General features: G+C 33.8%; 1 protein-coding gene across 1 annotated transcript in view; it reads left to right on the top strand.

Annotated features, from left to right (window-relative positions):
* The window catches only part of FAT4 (FAT atypical cadherin 4), a 180,762-nt gene that overhangs the window by 138,695 nt on the left and 15,990 nt on the right, over positions 1–26,077 (top strand). Inside the window, exons 9-12 of the mRNA XM_060654229.3 lie at positions 1,285–5,634; positions 16,745–16,849; positions 20,769–21,076; positions 25,349–25,434. Coding sequence (XP_060510212.3) covers positions 1,285–5,634; positions 16,745–16,849; positions 20,769–21,076; positions 25,349–25,434 — 4,849 coding nt within the window. The remainder of the gene's footprint in view (positions 1–1,284; positions 5,635–16,744; positions 16,850–20,768; positions 21,077–25,348; positions 25,435–26,077) is intronic.

A 26,077-nucleotide genomic window follows, 5' to 3' on the forward strand; every position in this document is an offset into this window, starting at 1 on the left:
AAATGGCAAGCTCTCTAAAGAACCGCACAAATAATCTGCCATTTGTAATCTTTGAGATGTGTTTCCAAACAGGAAAATATACAAATATAGGCCCAAATTAATTTGATCTGCTTTGCTTTAAAATACTTTTAATTAGAAGGAAAAGCAAATGGATCCAGGATCTCTTCTCTCAGTGATGTTTGATCTCATATTCACTTGAGAATGTCAGATTGATACCAATTCAAAGTATAAAATGCATAAATTTCTGTGCCAATCTTTTATCAAAAGGAAATGTCAATATCAAAGTCATATATCCCTGATGAAGGCCTGTAGCTGAAATGATGCCGGCAGGCATGATTCTAATTACATCCAGTGTGTGGTGATGCAATATAGCATCCCCTATAAAAAGGGAGTATGTAATGCTTAAGCATCTTTTCCTCATTAGACTTATTATAATTAATAAGAATCACTGGCCTTAATAAAAGACTTTTCGCTTTTGTCACAAACTTTACTGTAGGGTATGAATACAGGTTTGGAAAAGGTTTTTTGAATGAGTACATCAAAAACATGTCCTTATGGCAGTTTTCCTGCGTATTTCTGCTACAATCTGTTTCATTGGCATTCATCCCAAGCACTAACTTTTGGAATCCAAATTGACTCCATTCTTCCTCAGTTCTTATTTCATACTACTTTATAATTGTTCTAATTGATTTGTGAATATATGTATTCATATATGTATATATATTTTGTCTCCATGTGATAATAGATCACAGATAAAAGAATTTTGCCAAAAAATGGTGAATTAAAGAATCACAGTAATTTTAAAAAATGTATTAAAAATATTGTTGACTTGATTACATGTATGGTAATTCAAAGATACTTTAAGACCTAAGAGAGCAATTATCTTTTTTCATTGGGCAGAAACGTAGCTCTTAGCAGAACTCACATAGTATCATGTTTGTTGAACGTTGTCTTATGTACAATTTTTCTCCTAGGAACTATAATTCTGAATGATTAGCCATTGCTCTTCACTGTGCTTTTCTCAAAGGCATACTGAAAAGTATTAAATCTAGTAGACCATATGGGTTTTAGTTAGAAAATGGCAGGTCAGCCCCTAAAGACTACCATTAAGTAGATTTGACTTGGGAACTTCAGAGATAATATAGGAGTTACTGTTCTTCCCAGTAATCATGAGAAAATTAAGTTATACTAGGGAGCAATATAATACTTTGTATACATTAATCCACTATCAAATGTTTTGTTTGGGTTCCATGTGATTATAACTGTACGCTCCATCTTTTATAGGTTCCTTCGTCTTTGCGGTTACAGTCACAGATGCTGATATTGGACCCAATTCTGAGCTGCATTATTCTCTTTCGGGCAGAAACTCTGAAAAATTTCACATTGACCCACTGAGGGGAGCTATTATGGCAGCTGGACCACTAAATGGGGCTTCAGAAGTGACATTTTCTGTACATGTAAAAGACGGTGGCTCATTTCCAAAGACAGATTCTACCACAGTGACTGTTAGGTTTGTGAACAAGGCAGATTTCCCTAAAGTCAGAGCCAAGGAACAGACTTTCATGTTCCCTGAAAACCAGCCAGTCGGCACTCTTGTCACCACCATTACTGGGTCCTCCTTGAGAGGAGAACCTTTGTCCTATTATATTGCAAGTGGGAATCTCGGCAGTACATTCCAAATCGATCAGTTAACAGGGCAAGTGTCCATTAGTCAACCTCTAGATTTTGAAAAGATACAAAAATATGTTATATGGATAGAGGCCAGAGATGGAGGCTTCCCTCCTCTATCCTCTTATGAGAAACTTGACTTAACAGTATTAGATGTCAATGATAACTCCCCAGTTTTTAAGGAAGATCCATTTGTATCTGAAATATTGGAAAACCTCTCCCCTCGAAAAATTCTTACTGTTTCAGCAATGGATAAGGATAGTGGACCCAATGGACAGTTAGATTATGAAATTGTTAATGGCAACAAAGAACATAGTTTCACTATTAATCACGCCACTGGCGAAATTAGAAGCATTCGGTCGTTAGACAGGGAAAAAATATCGCAGTATGTGCTCACCATAAAGTCCTCGGACAAAGGCTCCCCTTCTCAGAGTACCTCAGTAAAAGTCATCATTAACATTTTAGATGAAAATGACAATGCCCCAAGGTTCTCTCAAATATTTAGTGCCTATGTTCCTGAAAATTCCCCTTTAGGATACACAGTTACACGTGTCACAACTTCTGATGAAGACATTGGTGTAAATGCAATCAGTAGATATTCTATAACGGACACAAGTCTTCCATTTACAATTAATCCCAGCACAGGGGATATTGTAATTAGCAGACCTTTAAATAGAGAAGATACGGACCGTTACAGAATCCGAGTTTCCGCACATGATTCTGGGTGGACTGTGAGTACAGATGTCACGATATTTGTGACAGATGTCAATGATAATGCTCCAAGATTTAGCAGACCCTCTTACTATTTAGATTGTCCTGAACTTACTGAAATTGGCTCCAAAGTGACTCAGGTATCTGCAACAGATCCTGATGAGGGATCAAATGGGCAAGTTTTTTATTTTATAAAATCTCAGTCAGAGTATTTCAGGATTAACGCCACCACAGGAGAGATTTTCAATAAACAGGTCTTAAAATACCAAAATGTCAGTGGCACCAGTAATGTGAACATAAACAGACACAGTTTTATAGTGACATCTTCAGATCGAGGTAATCCTTCATTACTCAGTGAGACAACAGTTACCATCAACACAGTGGACAGTAACGACAATGCACCACAGTTTCTTAAAGGTAAATATTTTACTCCGGTCACCAAAAATGTTAAAGTCGGTACGAAGTTAATCAAAGTTACAGCAGTAGATGATAGAGATTTTGGACTGAATTCTGAAGTGGAGTATCTGATTTCTAATGAAAATCATTTCGGAAAATTCAAGTTGGACAACAGTACAGGGTGGATTTCAGTAGCATCTTCCCTGATCTCTGACTTAAATCAAAACTTTGTGATTACTGTCACCGCAAGAGATAAAGGAAACCCTCCGCTTTCATCCCAAGCAACTGTTCAAATAATTGTCACTGAGGAAAACTACCATACGCCCGAATTCTCTCAAAGTCACATGAGTGCAACCATCCCTGAAAGCCATAGTATCGGGGCCATTGTCAGAACCGTTTCTGCAAGAGACAGAGATGCAGCGATGAATGGCTTAATTAGGTACAGTATTTCTTCAGGGAACGAAGAAGGCATTTTTGCAATCAATTCCTCCACAGGTATATTAACACTAGCCAAAGCTCTTGATTATGAGCTATGCCAGAAACATGAGATGACTATTACTGCAACAGATGGAGGATGGGTTGCAAGAACTGGTTACTGCAGCGTGACTGTAAATGTGATCGATGTGAATGACAATTCTCCAGTATTCTTCCCTGATGAATATTTCCCTACTGTTTTGGAAAATGCCCCAAGTGGAACAACAGTCATCCACCTAAATGCTACAGACGCTGATTCGGGAACCAATGCTGTGATTGCATACACCGTCCAGTCATCTGACAGCGACCTCTTTGTCATTGATCCTAACACAGGAGTCATCACCACTCAGGGCTTCCTGGATTTTGAAACCAAGCAGAGCTACCATCTTACTGTGAAAGCCTTCAATGTCCCTGATGAAGAAAGGTGCAGTTTTGCCACTGTTAATATACAATTAAAAGGCACAAATGAGTACGTGCCTCGCTTTGTTTCCAAACTTTACTATTTTGAAATCTCAGAAGCAGCTCCCAAAGGCACAATTGTTGGAGAAGTGTTTGCCAGCGACCGTGATTTGGGCACCGATGGGGAGGTACACTATTTGATTTTTGGTAACAGTAGGAAGAAGGGTTTCCAGATCAATAAGAAGACTGGGCAGATTTATGTTTCTGGCCTTCTCGATAGGGAAAAAGAAGAGAGGGTATCTTTGAAGGTACTGGCCAAGAATTCTGGCAGCATTAGAGGTGCCGATATAGACGAGGTCACTGTAAACGTCACTGTACTTGATGCCAATGACCCACCCATTTTTAGTTTAAACATCTACAGTGTTCAGATCAGTGAAGGGGTCCCAACTGGAACCCATGTGACATTTGTCAGTGCCTTTGACTCAGACTCTGTCCCCAGCTGGAGCAGGTTTTCTTACTTCATTGGATCAGGGAACGAAAATGGTGCCTTTTCCATTAATCCACAGACGGGACAGATCACTGTCACAGCAGAATTAGACAGAGAAACCCTACCTGTCTATAATCTCACGGTGTTGGCTATTGATTCAGGGACCCCCTCCGCTACAGGAAGTGCCTCCCTGTTAGTGACCCTAGAAGATATAAATGATAATGGACCTATGTTGACCATCAGTGAAGGTGAAGTTATGGAAAACAAACGCCCAGGAACTCTGGTGATGACCCTTCAGTCCACTGATCCTGATCTCCCTCCAAATCAAGGCCCTTTTACCTATTACTTGCTGAGCACAGGTCCTGCCACCAATTATTTTAGTCTGAACACTGCTGGAGTTCTGAGCACAACCAGAGAGATTGACAGAGAACAGATTGCAGACTTCTACCTGTCTGTGATTACTAGGGATTCTGGTGTTCCTCAAATGTCTTCCACAGGAACCGTGCATATCACAGTTATAGACCAAAATGACAATCCTTCACAGTCTCGGACTGTGGAGATATTTGTTAATTATTATGGCAATTTATTTCCTGGTGGGATATTAGGCTCTGTGAAGCCCCAGGATCCGGATGTGTTAGATACCTTCCACTGCTCCCTTACTTCAGGAGTTACAAGCCTGTTCAGTATTCCGAGGGGTACTTGTGATCTGAATTCACAGCCAAGGTCAACAGACGGCACGTTTGATCTCACTGTCCTTAGCAATGATGGAGTTCACAGCACAGTCACGAGCAATATCCGAGTTTTCTTTGCTGGATTTTCTAATGCTACTGTGGATAACAGCATCCTACTGCGTCTCAGCATTCCAACAGTAAAGGACTTCTTGACTAACCACTACCTTCATTTTCTACGCATTGCCAGTTCCCAACTGACAGGCTTAGGGACTGCTGTGCAACTTTATGGTGCATACGAGGAGAACAATAGAACGTTTCTTTTAGCAGCTGTGAAACGAAACAATAATCAGTATGTGAATCCCAGTGGTGTAGCCACCTTCTTTGAAAGCATCAAAGAGATCCTTCTCCGGCAGAGTGGAGTAAAGGTAGAATCTGTGGATCATGACTCATGTGTTCACGGCCCATGTCAGAATGGAGGGAGCTGTATAAGAAGACTGGCTGTGAGCTCTGTATTAAAGAGCCACGAGAGTCTCCCAGTCATCATTGTGGCAAATGAACCTCTGCAGCCTTTCTTATGCAAGTGTCTGCCAGGTTATGCTGGTAGCTGGTGTGAAATAGATATAGATGAATGCCTTCCATCCCCTTGCCACAATGGTGGGACCTGTCACAATTTAGTGGGAGGATTTTCCTGCAGCTGCCCAGATGGCTTCACTGGCAGGGCCTGTGAGAGAGATGTCAATGAGTGCCTGCCTGGTCCCTGCAAGAACGGTGCTGTCTGCCAAAATGTTCCAGGAAGCTTCAACTGTGTTTGCAAAACTGGATACACAGGTATGACAATGTTTGGCTTTTTCACTAAGGCTTTAGTCATGTCAAGTATAGTAGAAAGCAGTGTGTTTTGTCACTTTTAAATGGTTTTCCATAATCATAGCAAATGCTTTAAGTACTTACTATTGGCCTACACTGTTCTAAGGACTTTACCTGTATTTATTTTACTTACTTTTCACAAGAGACCCATGAGGTTGGGATAAATATTTTCCAGTTTATACAGATAGCGAAGCTGAAGGAGAGAGAAGGTAAGTCAGTTTTCTGAGATGACCCAGATTTGTCATAGAGTCAGGTGGTAAGCCTACACAGTTATTTCCAGAGTTTAAGCTCTCAATCTGCTAAATGTCTTGTACAAGAGCAAAAACCATATAATGTCTTCAAATAAGAGTGTTCTCAAGTCTAAGGCATAAGGCCTGGACCATTTGATGTCCTAAATATGTCAACAATGGTTGTTGATTCTTTTATTTTATTGTCATCTTTTTTTTTTGGTGTATCTTCATCATTTTTATGATCTTTTAAAATCATTGTCATTATTACTGAAATTTGATCCATATTTGAGGGCAGCAAGAGCAATGTGTTAAGATTGAAATTAAAATGCCATGTATTTCTACTAGTCAGGTAGAAGGCATAATACCTGACTTCTCTGGAAAATCACAACAGAACTGAACCACAATTTACCTTGACATTTTAGAAGCATAATAAAACATACAGCAGCAAATATGTTTCACTAGTCTTTGGCATTTTAACAGGGTATGATGTACAAATATACATATATCTCTATACGTTTCTGTCTCTAATTATCTAGCTAGCTAGCTAGCTATCATCTATCATCTATCTACTAACTGATCAGTGGTTGGTGCACCTTCAATGTGTGTAAATATTATGCTTTTAATAAGTCTGAGGAGAGAAAAATTCTCTGCTGTCATTTGCACACTATACATTGTTAGTCCATATATATTACATTGGGTTGCTTTGCAGGGTTTATAAACACAATTTAAAGTACCAGAAAAATAGATAAAACCAGGACATAGTTTTTTTTTTTTTTTAATTTGGTAAATATCTTGCAGAATAATATTTCAAAAGAAGTTTTTATAAGAAAATACATTTACATATTGTATTTTCAAATAGGTGCCCATCATGTATATACTAATGGTTTTATATTTGAAGAATTGAATTGCTTGATAGTGACATAAAGCAAGTGTGAATGAGTCAAGGTTTAACATACAAGCTTTGCCTATTAACAAAATAATATCCTTGAAGTATAGATGAAGAAAAGGTGCAACAATAATGTATAATGAAAAGAATCAGGAATTTGATAGTATTTGATTTAACTATAGCTTTTGGAAAGTCATTTAACCTTGCTGACCTTCAATTTCTCCATCTGCAAAATGAGATTAATCATATTTACTTATCTTTCAGGCTTGTGGTAATGAATAAAGATAATGCTTGTAAAACGTCCACCAGAGTGTCCAGCATTCAATAACTAGTAATGTAAATTAGTTGTATTAGTAGTGGTGTTATAGAGGGGCAGCACAGAATTTCTAAAAAGACAGAAGCCTCAATGCACAAGTTGTGAATCCTACTACAGTTGTATTCTTAGCATTGTGAGTAATTTGGCTCCATCTAAGTTATCAGTTCAGAATTTCTAGAAAATCTTCCTCAATCTTTCCTACTCCAACCCCAAAAATTACTTCCTCTGTTGAAAATTCAACAATAAGGATTATTTTTGTCCATTTTAGTATAATATGCTCATTCACATTTAGATTTAAAATGAGTTTATACTTAGTCCTAAAATGAAAAATGTGTGAAGGCATTTGGTAGTAGATAGGAAACAGGGAAAGTACCGTGGGTATGAGCAAAAGCACCATATGCTGATTGCAGCATAAATGTTGCTTCATGATTGGGCATAGAACTAATTCTTTAACATTAATTCTTTCTTTCTTCATTACATTAGATTTAAACGTACATTGCCTACTTTTCTAAATGTAGTAGTTGAAACTTTTAGGAATGCCTTTCTTTTCATTATTAAATATGCATATCATTTATTAGGTGGCTATTTAAAGCACTGCTTTAGGGGAGCTTGGGTGGTTCAGTTGATTAACCATCCCACTCTTGATCTTGGCTCAGGTCATGATCTCTCAGTTCATGAGTTCAAGCCCTGCATTGGGCTCTCCGCTGATAGCACAGAGCCTGGTTGGGATTCTGTCTCTCCCTCTCTGTCCCTTCCCAGCTTGTGCTCTCTCTTACTCTCTCAATATAGATAAATAAACTTAAAAAAAAAAAAGCACTTCTTAAAGTCTTTGCATCATAGACATTATTATTCACTTAGTTATTCATTTAGTTCTCAAAATTCAATGAAACTGTATTATCACTATTATTATTCTTATTTTAAGGGCAAAAAATATTGGGATATTGGGTCTCAGATAGGTTAAAAGAGATTAAATAACTTGCCTCTTGCATGGCACAGAAGATGGTCTAAATGAGTCTTGACTATAAACTTGACTCCTTTCTATTTTTTTTATGTATGTGATTCTTCATCACATACTTTTTTATATGTATACAATTTTTATATTTTTTTCTTATATGTGATTTCTATATGTGATTCTTCATCACACATTTGTTTGTATTTGCTATAGAGTATTATGGCAAGTCCATGATATCTTTTGAGAACTTTTTGTACGTTTTTCTACTGGATCCTCACAAAAAGCATATGAGATAGTGTATTGGAATGAGATTGGTCAAGAACTGAAATTACTTCCAGACTTCTAGGTAGGAAGGTACTTAGTACTTGGAAATGGCTTACAATATCGTTAAACTGCCTAAGAATGAAGGTCAGGAAAATTCACCACTAACTTCAGCAATAAGAACGTTGCAGGTACTGCAGGAAACCACAACTGATCATCGTGTCTACCTGCAGTCTGCAAAGAGTCCCAAAACATCCCCTGCTTTGCTTTCACTCTTCAGATATCATTCAACTCACCCCCTGGCAGAATCTAAACCTGAGCCCTGCTGGACAGGAGTCTAGAAAAGAGAGTTTTGTGACTCCCAGGCCCTGTACTTCAGAAGGATAGGAATGATGCTGAGTGTCAAGAGATAATATCTGGCATAGAAAGATTATTACTTCTATTTTATGTTGTAGAAAACTTAGCGTACACTCAGGTAACTCTAGAGCCAAAGCTTCCAAAGATTAGATCATAACCTCTGTCTGTAAGGAAAGTTATTTGAAGTTACAAAAATAGTTTGCAATTACTATGTAATTTTACATACTGTCCCTCTTCGTAGCTCATTTTAGTCTTCATTTGCATACTTGGAGATAATCCAACTGATCAAGAATGATGTAAAAAAACAAAGTCGAATGATTAATATGGATCTTTTATTTTTTGAATTCATGTAATTCATTGTTTTAAATTCTACATGCACAGTCCATCCAGTAAAACTAGCAGATCATTCAAGTCTGATAGTTTTAGTTTTGTTTTGTTTTATAGGAAACATAGTGACAAATTGTTATTCCATACACTAAATGAAGAATGTGTTGTTCAAATGTCTGGATCTGTTTAATTCTTTGTAAAGGTAATGCCTGAAAGATCATTTTCAGTTATTCCTTCCAGGTAGTCTTTACCAGCTAACCTGACTTAAGGAAGATGGAGTAAATGCATCAAAACATCTTAAAGAGCTAATCAGCCATAAGACAAGATTGATACTTAAGCATATGTGTACCTCATAGAATGAATTTTTAAAAATATTTATTGCAGTCAGCTTTAGTTTTGTTAATATTAATTAAGTACTAATGCTTTAGTAAAGCTTTCTCCAAAGCCTGTGTACATTCAATATCATATCATGAGAACTATTTCCAATCACCCATATTTTTTACTCTGTTTACTGTTTTTGTAATTTAATCTGTATTTCTTTAATGGTTTTAACTTTTTTTAATATTTATTTATTTTTGAGAGAGAGACAGAGTGTGAGCAGGGGAGGAGCAGAGAGATAGGGAGACACAAAATCTGAAGCAGGCTCCAGGCCCCCAGCTGTCTGCACAGAGCCCGACGTGGGGCTTGAACTCGCGAACCGTGAGATCATGACCTGAGCCAAAGTAGGATGCTTAACCAACTGAGCCACCCAGGCAACCCCCCTTTAACGGTTTTTAAAGTCTGTGGCATTACAAATTGAAACTGTGAGATTTTCTTAAACTTTATGTTTAAAATAATCCTCAGATATTTCCTCATCTCTCTCTCTCTCTCTCTCTCTCTCTCTCTCTCTCTCTCTCTCTGTCTCTCACACACACACACACACACACACACACACACACACACACATACACACACAACCACTGCATATTTCATATGAAGTTAGAAACTGTGCTGAAGATTGAAAGAGTGAGTGGCTTATGCACTGACACAAACCAAGAGACTTTATCCTAAGAATCCTACAGGGGGTGATTAAGTGTTAGCTGAACAAGGATTTTGTGTGAACGTCCTCTAGAGGTATAAGTATAAAAATGAAAATTATGGAACAAACACAATAAAAAGATATGAAGGGATATAGTGATTACCACATTGCCACCAGTATAGTACTGATATATATGTATATACCATATATATATTTTAAATTTTAATTTCCAGTTGGTTATCATAGCATCACATAATACATACGAAATAAGGATTTTTTTAAATGAATGAGTGATTTAGAGGGAATGAATTTGTTTGCATAACTTGTCTTTCTGATCTTTTTTTCCTAATTACTAGAAAAATGACCAAAAGGAAATTGAAAAAAAAATAGTGAGACTTCACATTCAGTAACAATCACTTCATGTTTCATTATTAAAAAACTGTTCTGTAATTTAATTTTTATAGCACTAAGTGAAACTTTGATTCACTATAATACAGGTTATTTGAAAGAATGAATCAATTTAGTATAGTATAGGACATGTGAAAAATTATTTCTAGATTTTCGCAAGGTTTAACAATACCAGAAATTACATCATTGTCGATATATACCTCAGTAAATCAAAAGAGAATATCTTTCATATATTCATACCTCAGAAGTTCATAACATGCCTCAGTTCCTCCTCCAGAGGAAATTAACAACTACAAATCCAGTATTTCTTTTCCTATACAAAAGAAAATTTCTCACATTTAATAGAAGACTAATTAGAAAGCACAATTAGAGTCAGTAACCACTTATCATTTGTCTTCCTGCTCTAGGCTTCCATTGTTTGTAGCACAATGTTGCATTAAGTCATTCACATAGGAATGGATGGTGTTATAAAATGCAGCAGGTAGATGGAGCTTATTCCCAAATCTGGGTGTCTTAACAGAATTAGTTCATAGCCCCTTTAACCTTTCCCATCCACTTTCACACATCTGGATGCATTTTAGGTGTGGTATTTGGAGTCGTGCCAGGGTGTATTACCATATGGAGAAGTTTTCCTATGCTCTCAAGTAAGTCCTGATATTTCAGAGGATGAGATATGTCCATTCATCACTTTTATGACATTTGACAGTATAAATAGGAATTTTTTTCCAGACATATATAAAGTTATAAACAGGTTGTGCATAGTAATTTTACTGAAAAACTTGGCAAACATTTGCTTTCATGAAGATGGGAGTTGTAACTGAGTCATTCTTTCAAAATCACAACAGTAATACATGGATGTTGTCAATGATCATGTGACAAGAAAACCATAGAACATAAACAAAATGTAGCCAATAGATAGGAAATGAAAATTTCTGGGAGATATGGAAGAGTGGCTCATTTCTTGTTTTGATTACTTTACTTTAAAATATGATTTGCAACTTACAAAAGCATTAATAAGAGGTTTCCAGAAGCTTAAATGCTTCTTATTTCTGCAGAAAACAAACATGTATTTGTAAACTTGTCATGGATATTATGAATGTGATTATACATCATCATCTGTAGCCTCATTGAAATTGTATTTGTACATGTTTTAAAATACAAAAATAAAATATTTTCCCCTTTGCCTTTCTTTCTAGCAGCTCTTAAACATGATATTTTTACTTTCTTTTGATGTAATAAAACAAAATACTATTTGATTAGGATATTTAGATGAGCTATCTTCATAGTTTTTTTCACAATAATGGGAAACATTTAATAGTGTGAATAAAAGCTACTTTCTGCAAAAATAGTAAAAAAGCTTATAAGCATAAATATTCAGAATAAATAACATATATCATAGAATTAGATTTATTTATTTTTTTAATTTTTAATTTACTTTATTTATTTTTTAAATTTACATCTAAATTAGTTAGCATATAATGCAACAATGATTTCAGGAGTAGATTCCTTAGTGCCCCTTACCCATTTAGCCCATTCCCCCTCCCACATCCCCTCCAGCAACCCTCAGTTTGTTCTCCATATTTATGAGTCTCTTCTGTTTTGTCCCCCTCCCTGTTTTCATATTATTTTTGTTTCCCTTCCCTTATGTTCATCTGTTTTGTCTCTTAAGTATCAGTGTTTTTGTTTTGTCTCTTCATATCAGTGAAGTCATATGACTTTTGTCTTTCTCTGACTGACTAATTTCACTTAGCATAATACCCTCCAGTTCCATCCACGTAGTTGCAAATGGCAAGATTTCATTCTTTTTGATTGCCGAGTAATGCTCCATTGTATATATATACCACCTCTTCTTCATCCATTCATCCATTGATGGACATTTGGGCTCTTTCCATACTTTAGCTATTGTTGATAGTGCTGTTATAAACACAGGGGTGCATGTGTCCCTTTGAAACAGCACCCCTGTATCCCTTGGATAAATGCCTAGTAGTGCAATTGCTGGGTCGTAGGGTAGTTCTATTTTTAGTTTTTTGACGAACCTCCATACTGTTTTCCAGAGTGGCTGCACCAGCTTGCATTCCTGTAGAATTATATTTATTAATAGTATAATCAATTTAGATATAAAATGGACTTTAATAGTTTCACATAGTCTCCTTTCTACCTATGTACAAATACAAGAGGTGCAAAAATAATATTCGTTGTGATATAATATATTACGTACAGTCTAAGATATTAAAGTGAAGCCTACATGGACTGTCAGATATCAGAAATCATATTCTCATAGCTGGACAAATTAGCAGATGAGAATAAGTGTGCCGCTCCACGTAATCAACACTGAAATGTTCCATTGGAATGAATGAAACTTGAATACGCGTCCTTGTTGAAAAGACCATAGGTGATCACAGAACGGTCAGTTTATGAATTCATCATAACTTCTGCTCCAAACGTGAAGATACATGCTAAATCTATTTTGTAAGTTTAAACTATAATCTTGGAAAGTCTGTAGATACACTGGCCTCCAATTATGCATTATCTTCAGCATTCCTATTCTCCAGGTGCTAAGAGCTTATACTTCTTGAAGCATACATCCTTCTATCTATGATAAATAATTTATATCAGCACAATTAATCGATGGATGTCAAAGGACTTAGACCAGTTTAAGCTTGTAAACAACTGCTGTCACAACTAACATATCTTAATAGAACAAGGCCTTTTGAGTTCCAGATCCTTGAGTTTGAGATCCTTTTCTTTGTGCAAGCCCTATCAGTATACTTCAAAGCCTCAAGGCTATGGCAAATATTGTTAATAGACTTGCAGCTTTAATTAAGTTAATGACCCAAGATTTAGCTTTATATGGATTCTCCAACACATCAGATTATTTTCTATGTTAGAGTAATTCAAACTGCTGCGTTCTCTAATAAACATTATGCCATTAACACGAGTATTTAAGTAGATAGATGTTTGCAGAACTTGCTGCTGACTTCTAACTGGATAATAGAGCATGAACTTTCCAAACCTAAGAAATTTGCAACTGAAGGCTTTCTTTTGATTCTACGTAAAATTATGACATCTTTCCTTCATTACACAAGTCTTTTTAATAATAATTTAAATTTCAACATTGAGTTTTTTAAATTATGTCTTTGAATCTAGTATGGTAACTTCTTTGAAATTCACTAATTATTAAAAAAACCTCATTAAATGGAGTACTCAAACTAAATTTTTGAATGGTAAATAATTTACATACTGTAATACCAACATTTAAGACTATTTTTCTCAAACTCAACAATAAATCCATTTATTTAACCCCTACCAAAGTCACTTTTCACATTTTTAAAAATATTTATCTACTAGGGAAAAGTAAGAAAATAAAGCTCTGGTTTCAATTAAAACGTAAAATGAAAGACTGAATTTTTCTCTTACAACTGTCTATTTAAATTGTTGTATATTCAAAGAATCAGATTCCATTGAGAATTTATTTTAACTTTTAAAAGAAATTCATTCTCAAACTAATATTTTCTTAGTTTGTAGTTTCTTCTGCAATTTCCATAGTTGCTATATGTTTTAATACATGAGTAAGTCTACCTAATTTGGGTTTTTTTTTTCCATTCTTAATTTTGGACTGAAATAGCCTATAGTGTCTATTTAAATTAAATTCAGATGTCTATATTAAATTCTAATTTTGTGAGAGGTAAATAAGATAGCTAATTTATATAAATTACAAAAAAAAAAAAAAAACCTGATTTTCTTTTGTTGTTGTTGTTTACACCACAAGTTTAAAAGGTAGTCATTCCCAACAAGATTCTAAAGAGGTTGTATTTGAGATTTATAGTATCAATGACTTGGGCTTTTATACACAGATATTTTTCTTGGAGGAAATTTAAGTCCAAATATGTGAGTATTGTTCATGCCCATGCTCCCTAAATTGGTTACTCTTTGCTCCCCATTTCCAGTCATCAAAAAGTAAAGCTGTAATTTTGGAACCCACTAACTTGTTTTCATAATATAAGTGTTCTACTGACTGCATTTGTCCAGTATGTTAATCTATGTACACATGACCCTTAAACAATACACTTTTGAACTGTGCAGGGTCCATGTATATGTATATATTTACATATATATACATATATATATATATATATATATGTATATATATATTTTGATAAATATAGTACAGTATTATAAAGGTATTTTCTCCTTCCTTTTCATTTTCTTAATAACATTTTATTTTCTCAAGGTTACTTTATTATAAAAATACAGTATATTAATACATATATAAAACGTGTTAATTGACTATGTTATTGGCAAAGCTTCTGATCGACAGCAGGCTGTTAGTAATTAACTCTTGGGGGAGTCAAAAGTTATATGTGGATTTTCAACTGAGGGGGGTTGGCTTCCTTAAAAACCCTGTATTGTTCAAGAACAACTGTACTCAATACATGCTACTTTTAACATAATTCTAAAAGAAATTTTCAAAAGAAAAAAAAAAAAAGAAAATGAAACCTTATTTAGTCCCATAGCACATGTGAAAATTATGTATGTTCTTATAGTGGAGAAAAATACAAGTAGTGGATATGACATTCCTGATAGCAAATAAATAATTAAAAGTACAGCCCATAGGCCTTATTTATTGGGCAATACTAATATTTTATTAAAGAAAAAAATTCACTTCTCTAGAATGATCTGTCAGAAATCCAATTGGAAAACGCCACAGGAAAGAGTTCTATGACATAGCATCTCTCTTATGATATTGTACAGGCTTATAATAAAGTTCTTCTGCCTGTTTCTCAAATGTAACTAATTGTTATAATGCTTAAAACCCAATTTCTGTGCCTCTAGATTGGTAACTTGTTTATTTTCATTATTTCCCTTTAGAATGGAAAGGTATTCTAAAATTGTTATTGTTTTACCTTTTAAGGAGGTTCCCAATTTTATTTATAAAGAAAAAATGTTGTTTATGACCCTATGATGTAGAGAAACATGTTTAGTTAGCAATGTCATGCATTCTGACTCATGCTTATAATTTTAACTGGAACAATTGTGGCTACATAATCAAGCCACAAAAACAGAACTAAATTAAACAAAATTTTGACTATGTTTTAAGCATAGTAATCATGATAAAATGGATTATCTATGCTCATAGAAACATTTCTAGTTCTTATACTAAGAAGTAGAAAATAACTTTCTGGAAAAAAACTCTATTTAATTAAATAACTAAACCCTCATATCAATAAGTGGAAATTAACAAAGAACTCTATACCATCTTATTGTTTCTGGGAATTGGAAAACTAGAAGCTATTCTAACAAATAAGTCATTACAGTATTTTAAAATTATAGAAAAGTGACATTGGAACAACCAAAAACAGATAGGACTGACCATAAACTTTAAATTTGGCCTACCAAGTGGCTAAGTATTCACCCACAGCTTTGCAAAACCTAGATATGGGAGCAGACCTACATTGGTCTTGTGCCATAGTTTTGCAATTTCTTAGGCAAAATATTAGACTTCAAGAGCCTCTTCTTTTTCATCTGTGAAATGTAAAAGTTTCCTATTGTTTGGATTAATCTCCCCCATTAAAATGGAAATGCCATGTTCTGACACTTATCTGCTTTTTTTTTTTTTTTGACTGCCATATCCCCATCTTAGAAGATGGCCAGTAATAGTTAATATTAATGGACTTAAGATCTATGAGGAGTTCTTGGATACTGAATGATGTGCTGGTTGTGTGTGAATGTTTTAGAAAAAAGACAAGGTATCCATAACTTGTAGTCAAGAGTAAATCTTAAGTATTTGAAATATATGATGTGTTTCTGGATTTCTTATTCTTTTTTACAACAGAAATTTTTAAGTGAAGGGATATTTCGGAGAGGGAAAATATTTTAGTTTGACAAATAAGCTAAACAAAATTGATTCTTACCTTTACAAAAATCTGAGTCAAGGAAATCTCTACAGTGAGAATTATACTATAGAACTTTCAAATCTCATTATAAAACTGAAAAAAGAAGCAACACTGACAAGAGAAAATAAGTTCAGTGAAAACATTTAAATATGTTCACAGTTGTGATTTTCCTGAAAACAGTAGTTCCTTCCAAGATGATTATATAAATTATTTCCCAACTATTTTAATGCACATCTTTACACTGAGACAAGTAAATAGGATTTTGAACTCTGAGGTATTCCAATTTTCTCATGGCAAGTAAAATGTTCTTATATTTCTTTTCTCCAAGATATGATCTCTCAGAACAGATTTTTACATATGGTGATGCAGTAATGGTATCAATATGTTTGGATAAGATTTTTAAAAATGAATTTGATACTTTTCAGGGAAACTGTGTGAATCTTCAGTCAATTACTGTGAATGTAACCCCTGTTTTAATGGAGGTTCCTGCCAAAGTGGTGTGGAGTCATACTATTGCCATTGTCCATTTGGTGAGTTCAGCTTACTTATTGATATAAAATATCAATCTATTTTGGCATACAGTTTAGCAATTTTATTTTATTGTGGCCATGAGTGATTAAGAAAATATTAGTTGCTTTACACAGGAGGTTTTAGCAAAATGAAGGTACAAAGGCTTAATACATTTTTAAAAAGTTAATTATGGAATGACCTTGAATATATTGCTTTGATTATTACTAGAAAAGTAATTGATGCAAGATAATTGAATTTGATGTTGTCTCCTCAGGACATTTCCCTTCAATATTTATGGATGACTTCTTTTTAGCCTGGAACATATCAAAGAAAAAAATCTTTTAAAGCACTCTAGACGTCACTCCCTACTTAAAATCTTTAAGGATAATTAATCGAATTGGTTTTTGTTTGTTTTGCTTTTTTTTACATTAGTTCATTCACTTCTAATAGAAGGATTTAATAACTAGACATGCAATTTTCATGACAGGCTTTTTGTAGATACTACCAAATAACTAATTAAAATTCAGACTAATAATGTCTTTTTTGAAAAAGAAAGTTGTTACAATTTTTTTTTAACACATTAGTATCTATTGACATACTGGAATGAACTAAAAGATTTCTTTCAGATCTCACTCAAAGGTTATCCAGCACTGAGACCACCAAGGACTATGAAAACAGCTTTGGAGCAAGCTTTTATTTTAACCTGGGTTGTTTCAGCGCTTTGTGATTATTCCATTTATTTAAGGGATACCTTACCCCACAATATAGTATTCATCCCCAGATGTCCTACAGTAATTAAAGACCCTAATCTCTCTCCATAAACAAGAGAAGAGAAAGATATTTTGTAGTCTTTTGAGCATATCATTGTGCTGTATGGACTCTGAAAAGTGAATCTCAACATATATTGGAGAATAGAATTTAAAACAGAATCTGAGATTTCTAGTAAAAGTAAAATGTAGTGTTAATTCATTTTCAAATGACTCCATGACTCTATCTAGTTTTATCTTCGCAAAGCACAACATCAGTAGAATGATAAAGGAAAACAGAATATAAGTAACTAATTGTGAGCCATGCATTTAGCAGTGGTTCTGAGGTCCAGAAATTGAGGAATTTCTCTAAAGTCAAAAAAATAAAAATGAAACAAAACTACCCCAAGATGATATAGTAACTAGAACACAATATTATTTTCAGTTCAGTGACACTTACAGGATCCCTGCTTTTTAAAAATTTTTTTTGAGATTCTCACCAACAATGCTTCTGAAGCAGGGAAAAGTATATTAAGGTCAAAATAACCACAACTTTAGATCTTCTAAAAACTTCTTTCAGTAATCTCTTATAATCCTAAAGGGTGCTGCTTTCTATAGATAACCACAAGCAGGTTTCATGGTTTAACTTGTATTTGGAATGAAAGATAAGGGGATTGGAATGCAAAGTGGAAAAAATGAATTTTCAAGTGACTGAAGAAAGGTTTTTACATTTTTAGAGATTGCATTGCATTTCAGTTGCAAATATGAAGACTTAAGATAATTGATACCAAATAGAAACAAGTCGTTGCTGCAGGGTAGCTGATACAACAATCATTGCCTATTGGGCAAAAGTGTTTGGGGTCCAAATGGACCTTGCCTTCACCCTACCTGAGTTCCCCAGGGAAAGCCGACTAGCACAACAATGTAAATTAGAGGCAGATCACATACAGCTGGCAGCAGATTTCTCCCACTGTTTCTTCCAGTGGCAAACAAACAAACAAACAAACATTATGTAAACTTTGACATTGTCAGTTGGCAAAAGAAGATTTATAAAAGAAAAGAAAACAGAAAACCTTAAAACGAGAATACATGACTGGAGACCAGAGAGAATTAAAGGATAAAGTATTTTCCTTTTCAAATTGAATGTGGGTGAACCATACAAATACAAATGACAGATGGAATGCCTCAAACAAATAGCTGGAGGTAGTTACACATGCATCCTATAAAACAACATCCTAACTGTAATTTTGAAATTGGGAAAAAATTTTGCACTGTTTACTTTCTCATCAGTGAAAGATTTGTTGTTTGGATTTTTAAAATTTTTTCAGATTTTTATTTTTTTGGATTTTGTTTTAGAAAAGCATAAAGTGCTTACGATTTTATAAAGGAAGCCTGTATAACTATAACTTCCTATGTATGTATATATATGTATAACTATCCACACACAAAATATTCCTTATTAGAGTAATTTTAATAATTTCACCTGATCTTTATGTAGATTTATTTCACAGCATTTCATTTGGAGGGCTGTGTTAAAATCTTCATTAAATTTTATTTTATTTTAAAAACAAGAATGTACCTTTATCTAAGAAAAATATTCCATAAACAAATATTTTCATGAATCAATTTGTATCTAGTGCCTATTTGAATAAAAATGTAGGACATCTGTCCAGTATGTATATTCATTTTGCATAAATCAATTTTTAAGCACGTGTTCATATTTTTAATTAGAAGGGGCCTAAGAGAACACACAGTACAATTTTTTACTCAATAGTCTATTTCATTTCTATGCTCCATCTTTGCTTGTTCTTTTAACTTTCATTACTCTTCCTGTATATATAAGCAAGATATATGTAATATAGTAAATGAACATTTAATATAAATAAAATTTAAAAATTTGTGTATATATGTTATATATATATACACATTATTAATTATATAATAATATATGATATATATCATATATTTATTATATATAAATAAATGTATGAAATATTGACAATAGATATAACTTCTATTATATGTTTGCTTTTTCCTTAATGCAGCTAATGTTTAGAAATAACTCATATGCATATTTCCTACATATTTATGATTATTATCTCAGCCTTGACAGAGAAGGAAAAAATAAACAACACAAGCTTTTACAGCAACTTCTAGGCCATTTTAATTTAAAGAACATTTGGATATAAAATGTGATGTAGTCAAAACAACTAGACAATCAGTAGATCTGGCCTCAAATTCTGGCTCTGTCTCCCATGGTTTTGTGACCTCAGGCAAGTTTTAAATATTCTGTAAAATGATGGCATTAGTTTCTTCTAGCTTAACAATTCCCTGACTAAATTTAACGCATTTACAAGAGATATACAGCCAAAATTAAGGAATGGAACCTTTGCCAGTTAATAAGAATCATGATGTATTGGCATGGGTTAATTTTCCAATCATTTGCTACAGTCTACTAATATTTGTGGGAAAAGAATTTTGGCGTAGCACTGTAACATCAATAAAACTCATTTTTCAAGTTTGAAAAAGAACCAGCACAAACAAGTGGGGATACTGGATTTCAAAAAAAAAAAAAAAAAAAGCAGAAAGCTATTTTAAAGTAGTCTGTTGTAAATCATACCCAAAGAAGGTATAAAGCAAGACAGAGATAAAAAACTTAAGACAGTTATTTCCTTTCCTAAAAGCAGTGGTTCCCTAATCTAGTGGCTCTCGAAAATATCATGAGTGTAGTGATTAATTCTTTTTGAAGGTCAAAACAAAATTTACCATCAATTGAATTAAAATTGTTTTTAAGAATTAAGTATTGTAAGGGAAGTATCTCAGTTGAAAATTACAGCATATTAGAACTTTTAAAATGGTGACAAACTAATTTTGAAAGTTTTCCAGGGAAGAAATAACGTCAGACATACTCCATTCCACTAATTCTAATTTTTAGAAATGGGACCTACTTAGGTATGGTTTTTAGTTGGCCAAAGAGAAGCAAGTACAGTAGTTCATCATCTCTCATATGCCTTAAAGATCATTGATTTGTTCTATTTCAATTTAATTTAGACAATATTCTTTAGAGAATAATACAAAATAAGGCTGGTAAAACCTGAATAATTATTGCAACATAAAAATATTTTAACCAAAATCATTTACTAAAACTTCACTGGAATTTGATGTGTCAATTTGTCAATTTTTTCATCTACAGGTGTCTTTGGAAAGCACTGTGAGTTGAACAGTTATGGATTTGAGGAGCTGTCATACATGGAATTTCCCAGCTTGGACCCCAATAACAACTATATTTATGTCAAATTTGCAACTATTAAAAGTCATGCTTTACTGCTTTACAACTATGACAACCAGACAGGGGACCGGGCTGAGTTTTTGGCCCTTGAAATTGCTGAAGAAAGATTAAGATTCTCTTATAATTTAGGCAGTGGTACATATAAACTCACCACTATGAAGAAAGTGTCAGATGGACATTTTCACACTGTGATTGCCCGGAGAGCAGGAATGGTAAGACATTTCATTTTACGTTAAAACTTGTTTTATTGTTGTACATCCAGTCAATCAGGCCTTCAAGTTAAAGCATGAATTAAGGTTCAAATTTAACCAGTTTTGGTATGAACTATAGCCACAAGTAGGTAATAATCTTTCTTTTGCTCATGACAGCTATGCCTGTCACAAAAAACAACTTGTCTCAAAAATAATGAAAGGAAGCAAAGTAAATAAAACATCCTAGTGCATAAATATTCCATTTTATACATTTCCTGTATATGTTTAAGGCCATGTCAGAACTGTACTTAAAATGGCCACTTTTGTAAGTATCCTTGTCCTAACTGAAGAAACAATTTAAAAACAAATGAAAAAAACTTTTCTGCAAATAAATTACTGATAAAAGATGATGCTAACACATATTCCAAAACAGTCGTGAGTAGTCCTTACTGCACTTAGCTCCTCAATACGCTGTCATCTGTGAGGTCTATCACATGAGACTGCAATAAAATGAAGTTCTGTTTGCTGACTAGCTAAAGTATTTTTAGAATTTTAAACTCAGTAATATTCAAGATTTCCATGTTATATTCCACTTAATTATATGGCTCTCATGTTACAGTAAGACGGTATGTATTTATTTAGTACTTGTGTTCATTAAACAAGTATTTTTTTCGTTAAAAAGGAAAATGCATGATGTATTTTACCTGTAAGTGTTTGAAACCATTTGATACAGAGCAATACATCTAGAATGGAAAGACACACACACACACACACACACACACACACACACATATTTACTTACTTACCAACTATCTCTTCATGGTTCCCCCACCCCCATTTTCAACAACTATCAAGGGTTTTTGAAAAAGTAAATGCTAACAAAAACTATTTTAAAATATTTTTGGATTTTATCATCAAACTTCTAAAATGATAACTACTCTTTAAAATTTACATTCTACCCTACATAGAAATAGAGTTAAAGGTTGAAGTCATGTATTAAAATAAACATTTGGGGCACCTGGGTGACTCAGTAGATTAAGCATCCAACTTCATCTCAGGTCATGATCTCGTAGTTCATAAGTTGGAGCCCCTCTGCTGTCAGTGGGGAGCCCACTTTGGATCCTGTATTCCCTCTCTCTCTCTGCCCCTTCCCTACTTAGGCACTCTCTCTCAAAAATAAATAAATATTTGAAATAAAAATTAGCCAAAAGAACAAAATAAATGCTCTGAAATCATTTTTTAAATGAAGAAATGTGATCTAAATGATTATAGTTTTATGTCTCAGCTCTGTGACAATCCAGAAAAATATAAAAAATACAGTGAGTTATATAGTTTTGAAACTGATCAAATGAATCATATATTTGTCTGACAATAGAAATTTTGGGGCACTAAATTTTGGGACCACTTTATATTGTTGGACTACATATAAGCAATTTATAGAAAGAACATAGAAACTATTTCTGCTATTTTTTCTGTGATCCACAGTTTTAAAGGAAAAACTTTTGTGCCCTTCCTAATTACAAATTTCATAAAGGCATAAGACAGGAGGAATCTTATTATATTGATTTTTTTTCTGACAAACATAAATAACAAACAATCTTTATCAAAGTATCAAATTCCCCATTTGTTTTTAGCAGTACTTTAAATCCATGTGGGATTTTTGGGGGTTTTGTTTTGTTTGTTTTGTGTGTGTGTGTGTGTGTGTGTTTAATGGCATCAGATACAATGGCTTTTCTCTCCTCCACTCTAATATAACTTAGAAAAGAAGATTTTAAACAATTTTTTAAATACAGAAACACAAAGGACAAAAAAAAAAAAAGAAATGATGATGGATATAAAGATGACCAGATGATTTTATCAACATCATCAAGGTTAGATGTTCAGATACTCATCCACTGATATCTCCATATCCATTGTGTTACATTCAGGGTCTTACAAGTCTAGTAGTTGTAATTTATTAAAATATAAGTGAGGAAACAATAAAAGTATTAGTGAAAATTTATGAATCATTTAAATTATATATTATATTACTTTATATATTGTCTTCCATTTTCTTATGAACTTGGTATTAGCATTCTGTAACTATAACTTTATTCTAACATATATTAATTTATAAAATGTTTACTTAAAAAATTATCCCCGATATTCCGAAAATGAGACCAAAACGAGAATAAAATTTAGTAACAGTAACTTATTTTTTTTAATGTTTATTTATTTATTTTTGAGAGAGAGGATAAGGGGGGAGGGGCAGAGAGAGAGGGAGACACAGAATCTGAAGCAGAGAATCTGAAGCAGGCTCCAGGCTCTGAGTTGTCAGTGAGGAGTCCAGCCTGGGCCTTGAACCCACAAACCACCAGATCATGTCCTGAGCCGAAGTCCGAAGCTTAACTGACTGAGCCACCCAGGTGCCCCTAGTAACAGTAATTTAAAACATTGATATACTAAAAATAATTAAAAAAAAAAATCTACTTGAAAAATACTCATTTGGAGACTGTATTTGATAATAATTCAAGATGGGTTGTGTTTTGAAAAGGGGTTGGGCAGAAAATCAAAGTGGTCCATAAATGGGAATAATATCTCCACATTTTGGTATTATTGCAAGGATTAATATAAATTATATCTAAAATTTTATATATTGTTGTATATTTTACATATAGTTTTCTTTATAAAAATTTATATATTTTATATATTTTTATATATTTGATATTAAATAGGTGCTTGTTGAATGTTAGTCATCCTGAGTTTTCAAAAACATGGCTCCATACATCCTTTTGAGGTTAGAAAAAATGTTTTAATCTCAATAAATTTTAATTATGAGTAGTGCCTAAAAAATCATACTGACTTCAGTGAATTCTAATAGGGGTATAACAAGCAAATCTTGGCAATAATAATTTTTTAGGTTAGTAATAAGTTAGTATGCACCTTCCCGCCTGAGCTTTTTTAAACCAGCCTAATACCAAACTAGTATTCTCAGAGGAAGACCTTTAGGAGAATACAAATTTAGAAAAGTCCAATATTCCTGATTATCCATTTACTCTGGCATTATTCAAACAGACAGAATTAGAACAAGCATATGGAGTCTGGTATCGATATTGTATATTGGGGCTTACATTAGCCACAATGATTTCCTAATAATGACAGCATCCTAATGGGGCATAGCAGGTGGGAGATAACTATATTGCTAAGATATTGTCAACAGCCATTTATGTAGAATAGGTGATTTTATCTGATGACTTCCAAGGCCCCTTTAAATTTTATGACCATTTAATTCTATCTAAATTTAGGACTTGGGAGCAAGAGGGAAAGCAAAAAAAAAAAAAAAAAAAGAGGTACTATGTGTATGCCAAAAGTGATAGAAAAAAAATTCTTTCACTTCATTTGTAGTATGTGGCTATCAAGTTTTAAATAATACCAAATGTGGAAAAAAATACCTTTGTCATTAGTACTTCAGTCAGAGGAAAAAAGTATCTTCCTATTTTAGAAAAGACCCAAAAGAAGGCCCCAAAAGAAGACTCCCTACTGGATTTTGAATCTGTCATTTTCTACAGTTCAAAGGGATTTTGTTAGAAACTGGCAAAATCATTAACTTCTCAGCTTTGAATCACTGAATAGACAGGATACAAACATGTCAATTTACAGCAGTACTGGTAGAAAAATTCAACAGTACAAGAAAGCACATTTAACTCTGACGATTAAATTGCATAGGGTGTTATTCAAATAAAACTTCCCCTCAGACGTTCTGTATCATGAAGCTTTTAGAAAATCAGAAAATTATGTTAAGATTTATCAAAATATTATGCCACTATCTAAAGTGTTTTTTTTCCTAGTTGAGTCATTCATAAATATCTATGTGATATTCTCTAGTTGAAAATATCAACTAGATGAGAGAGAATCCCAAGCAGGTCTGCACCGTCAGCATGGAGTCCGATACGGGGCTCAAACTCACAAACTGTGAGATCGTGACCTGACCAGAATCAAGCGCTGGACTGTCAATTCACTGAGCCACCCAGGTGCCCTATCGGTTTTTCACTTATACACAAGAGGCCTGGTGAAGATTTTTCAAAGTACTTCCCACTTCTTATATGTAATAATGTCACAGTTTTAGACATGTAAAAGAAATATGTGCCCAAAATTTGATATTATAGGTGTATTATGTCATAACATACTAAGCCAAAATGTTATCACAACTTCAAAATCATGTCCACGTAGAAACAAGTACTGGGCAGTGTTGGCCGAAAAGGACAATAGGGACAGCAGAACCCAGGATGAATGTTTCCTTCTCCTACTTTATAGGCAGCTTCCTTAACTGTGGACTCTTGTTCTGAGAACCAAGAACCAGGGTATTGCACTGTCAGTAATGTGGCAGTTTCAGATGACTGGTAAGTAAAATTATTCGTTTGATCTTATTATTACTTGACCTTAAAAAGGAAATTCTACATTTAAAAATAATTTTATTATGCTAAGTGTTATGAGAGTTTACAATATTTTATGCTCTCCAAAGGAATTTTTACTCTGTAAATAAAAAGTTAATAATGAGTATAAAAAATATGTAAAAATGGTGTGACACGAGATGGGAGAGATGAGGACAAATAGAGGAAGGAAAGACTAACATGGCCTGTGCTCTTTGAGTAGATCATGAAATTGTTGCCTATGACCTGGGTCCTACAAGGCTAGACTAAAGATCCCAGTCTTTACCTCCTTTGGAAGTTGTATACCACAATTATCCACAGATACTTTTCAATGGCACCTCAGGAAGAGACACAGAATTATGCCATCTAAAACCTAAGTGATGTTAACAGAAATAACAACAGAGAAAAATAAATATTGACATATCATCTAGGACATTAATTAACACATTGGCATTATTATCATCTTGTGGGGAAGAAAAATGTATAATCTAACATTAATATTATCTAACACTAATTAATCTAACATTAATATAATCACTATTTCTGCTGCACTTTATCTTGTCTCTGATGTTATGCTGCTTCTTGCTAATTCAGCATTGTTTTATACATCCAT

Source organism: Panthera onca, chromosome B1, assembly GCF_046562875.1.
Source record: "Panthera onca isolate mPanOnc1 chromosome B1, mPanOnc1 haplotype 2, whole genome shotgun sequence".
In the NCBI taxonomy this organism is placed as follows: domain Eukaryota; kingdom Metazoa; phylum Chordata; class Mammalia; order Carnivora; family Felidae; genus Panthera; species Panthera onca.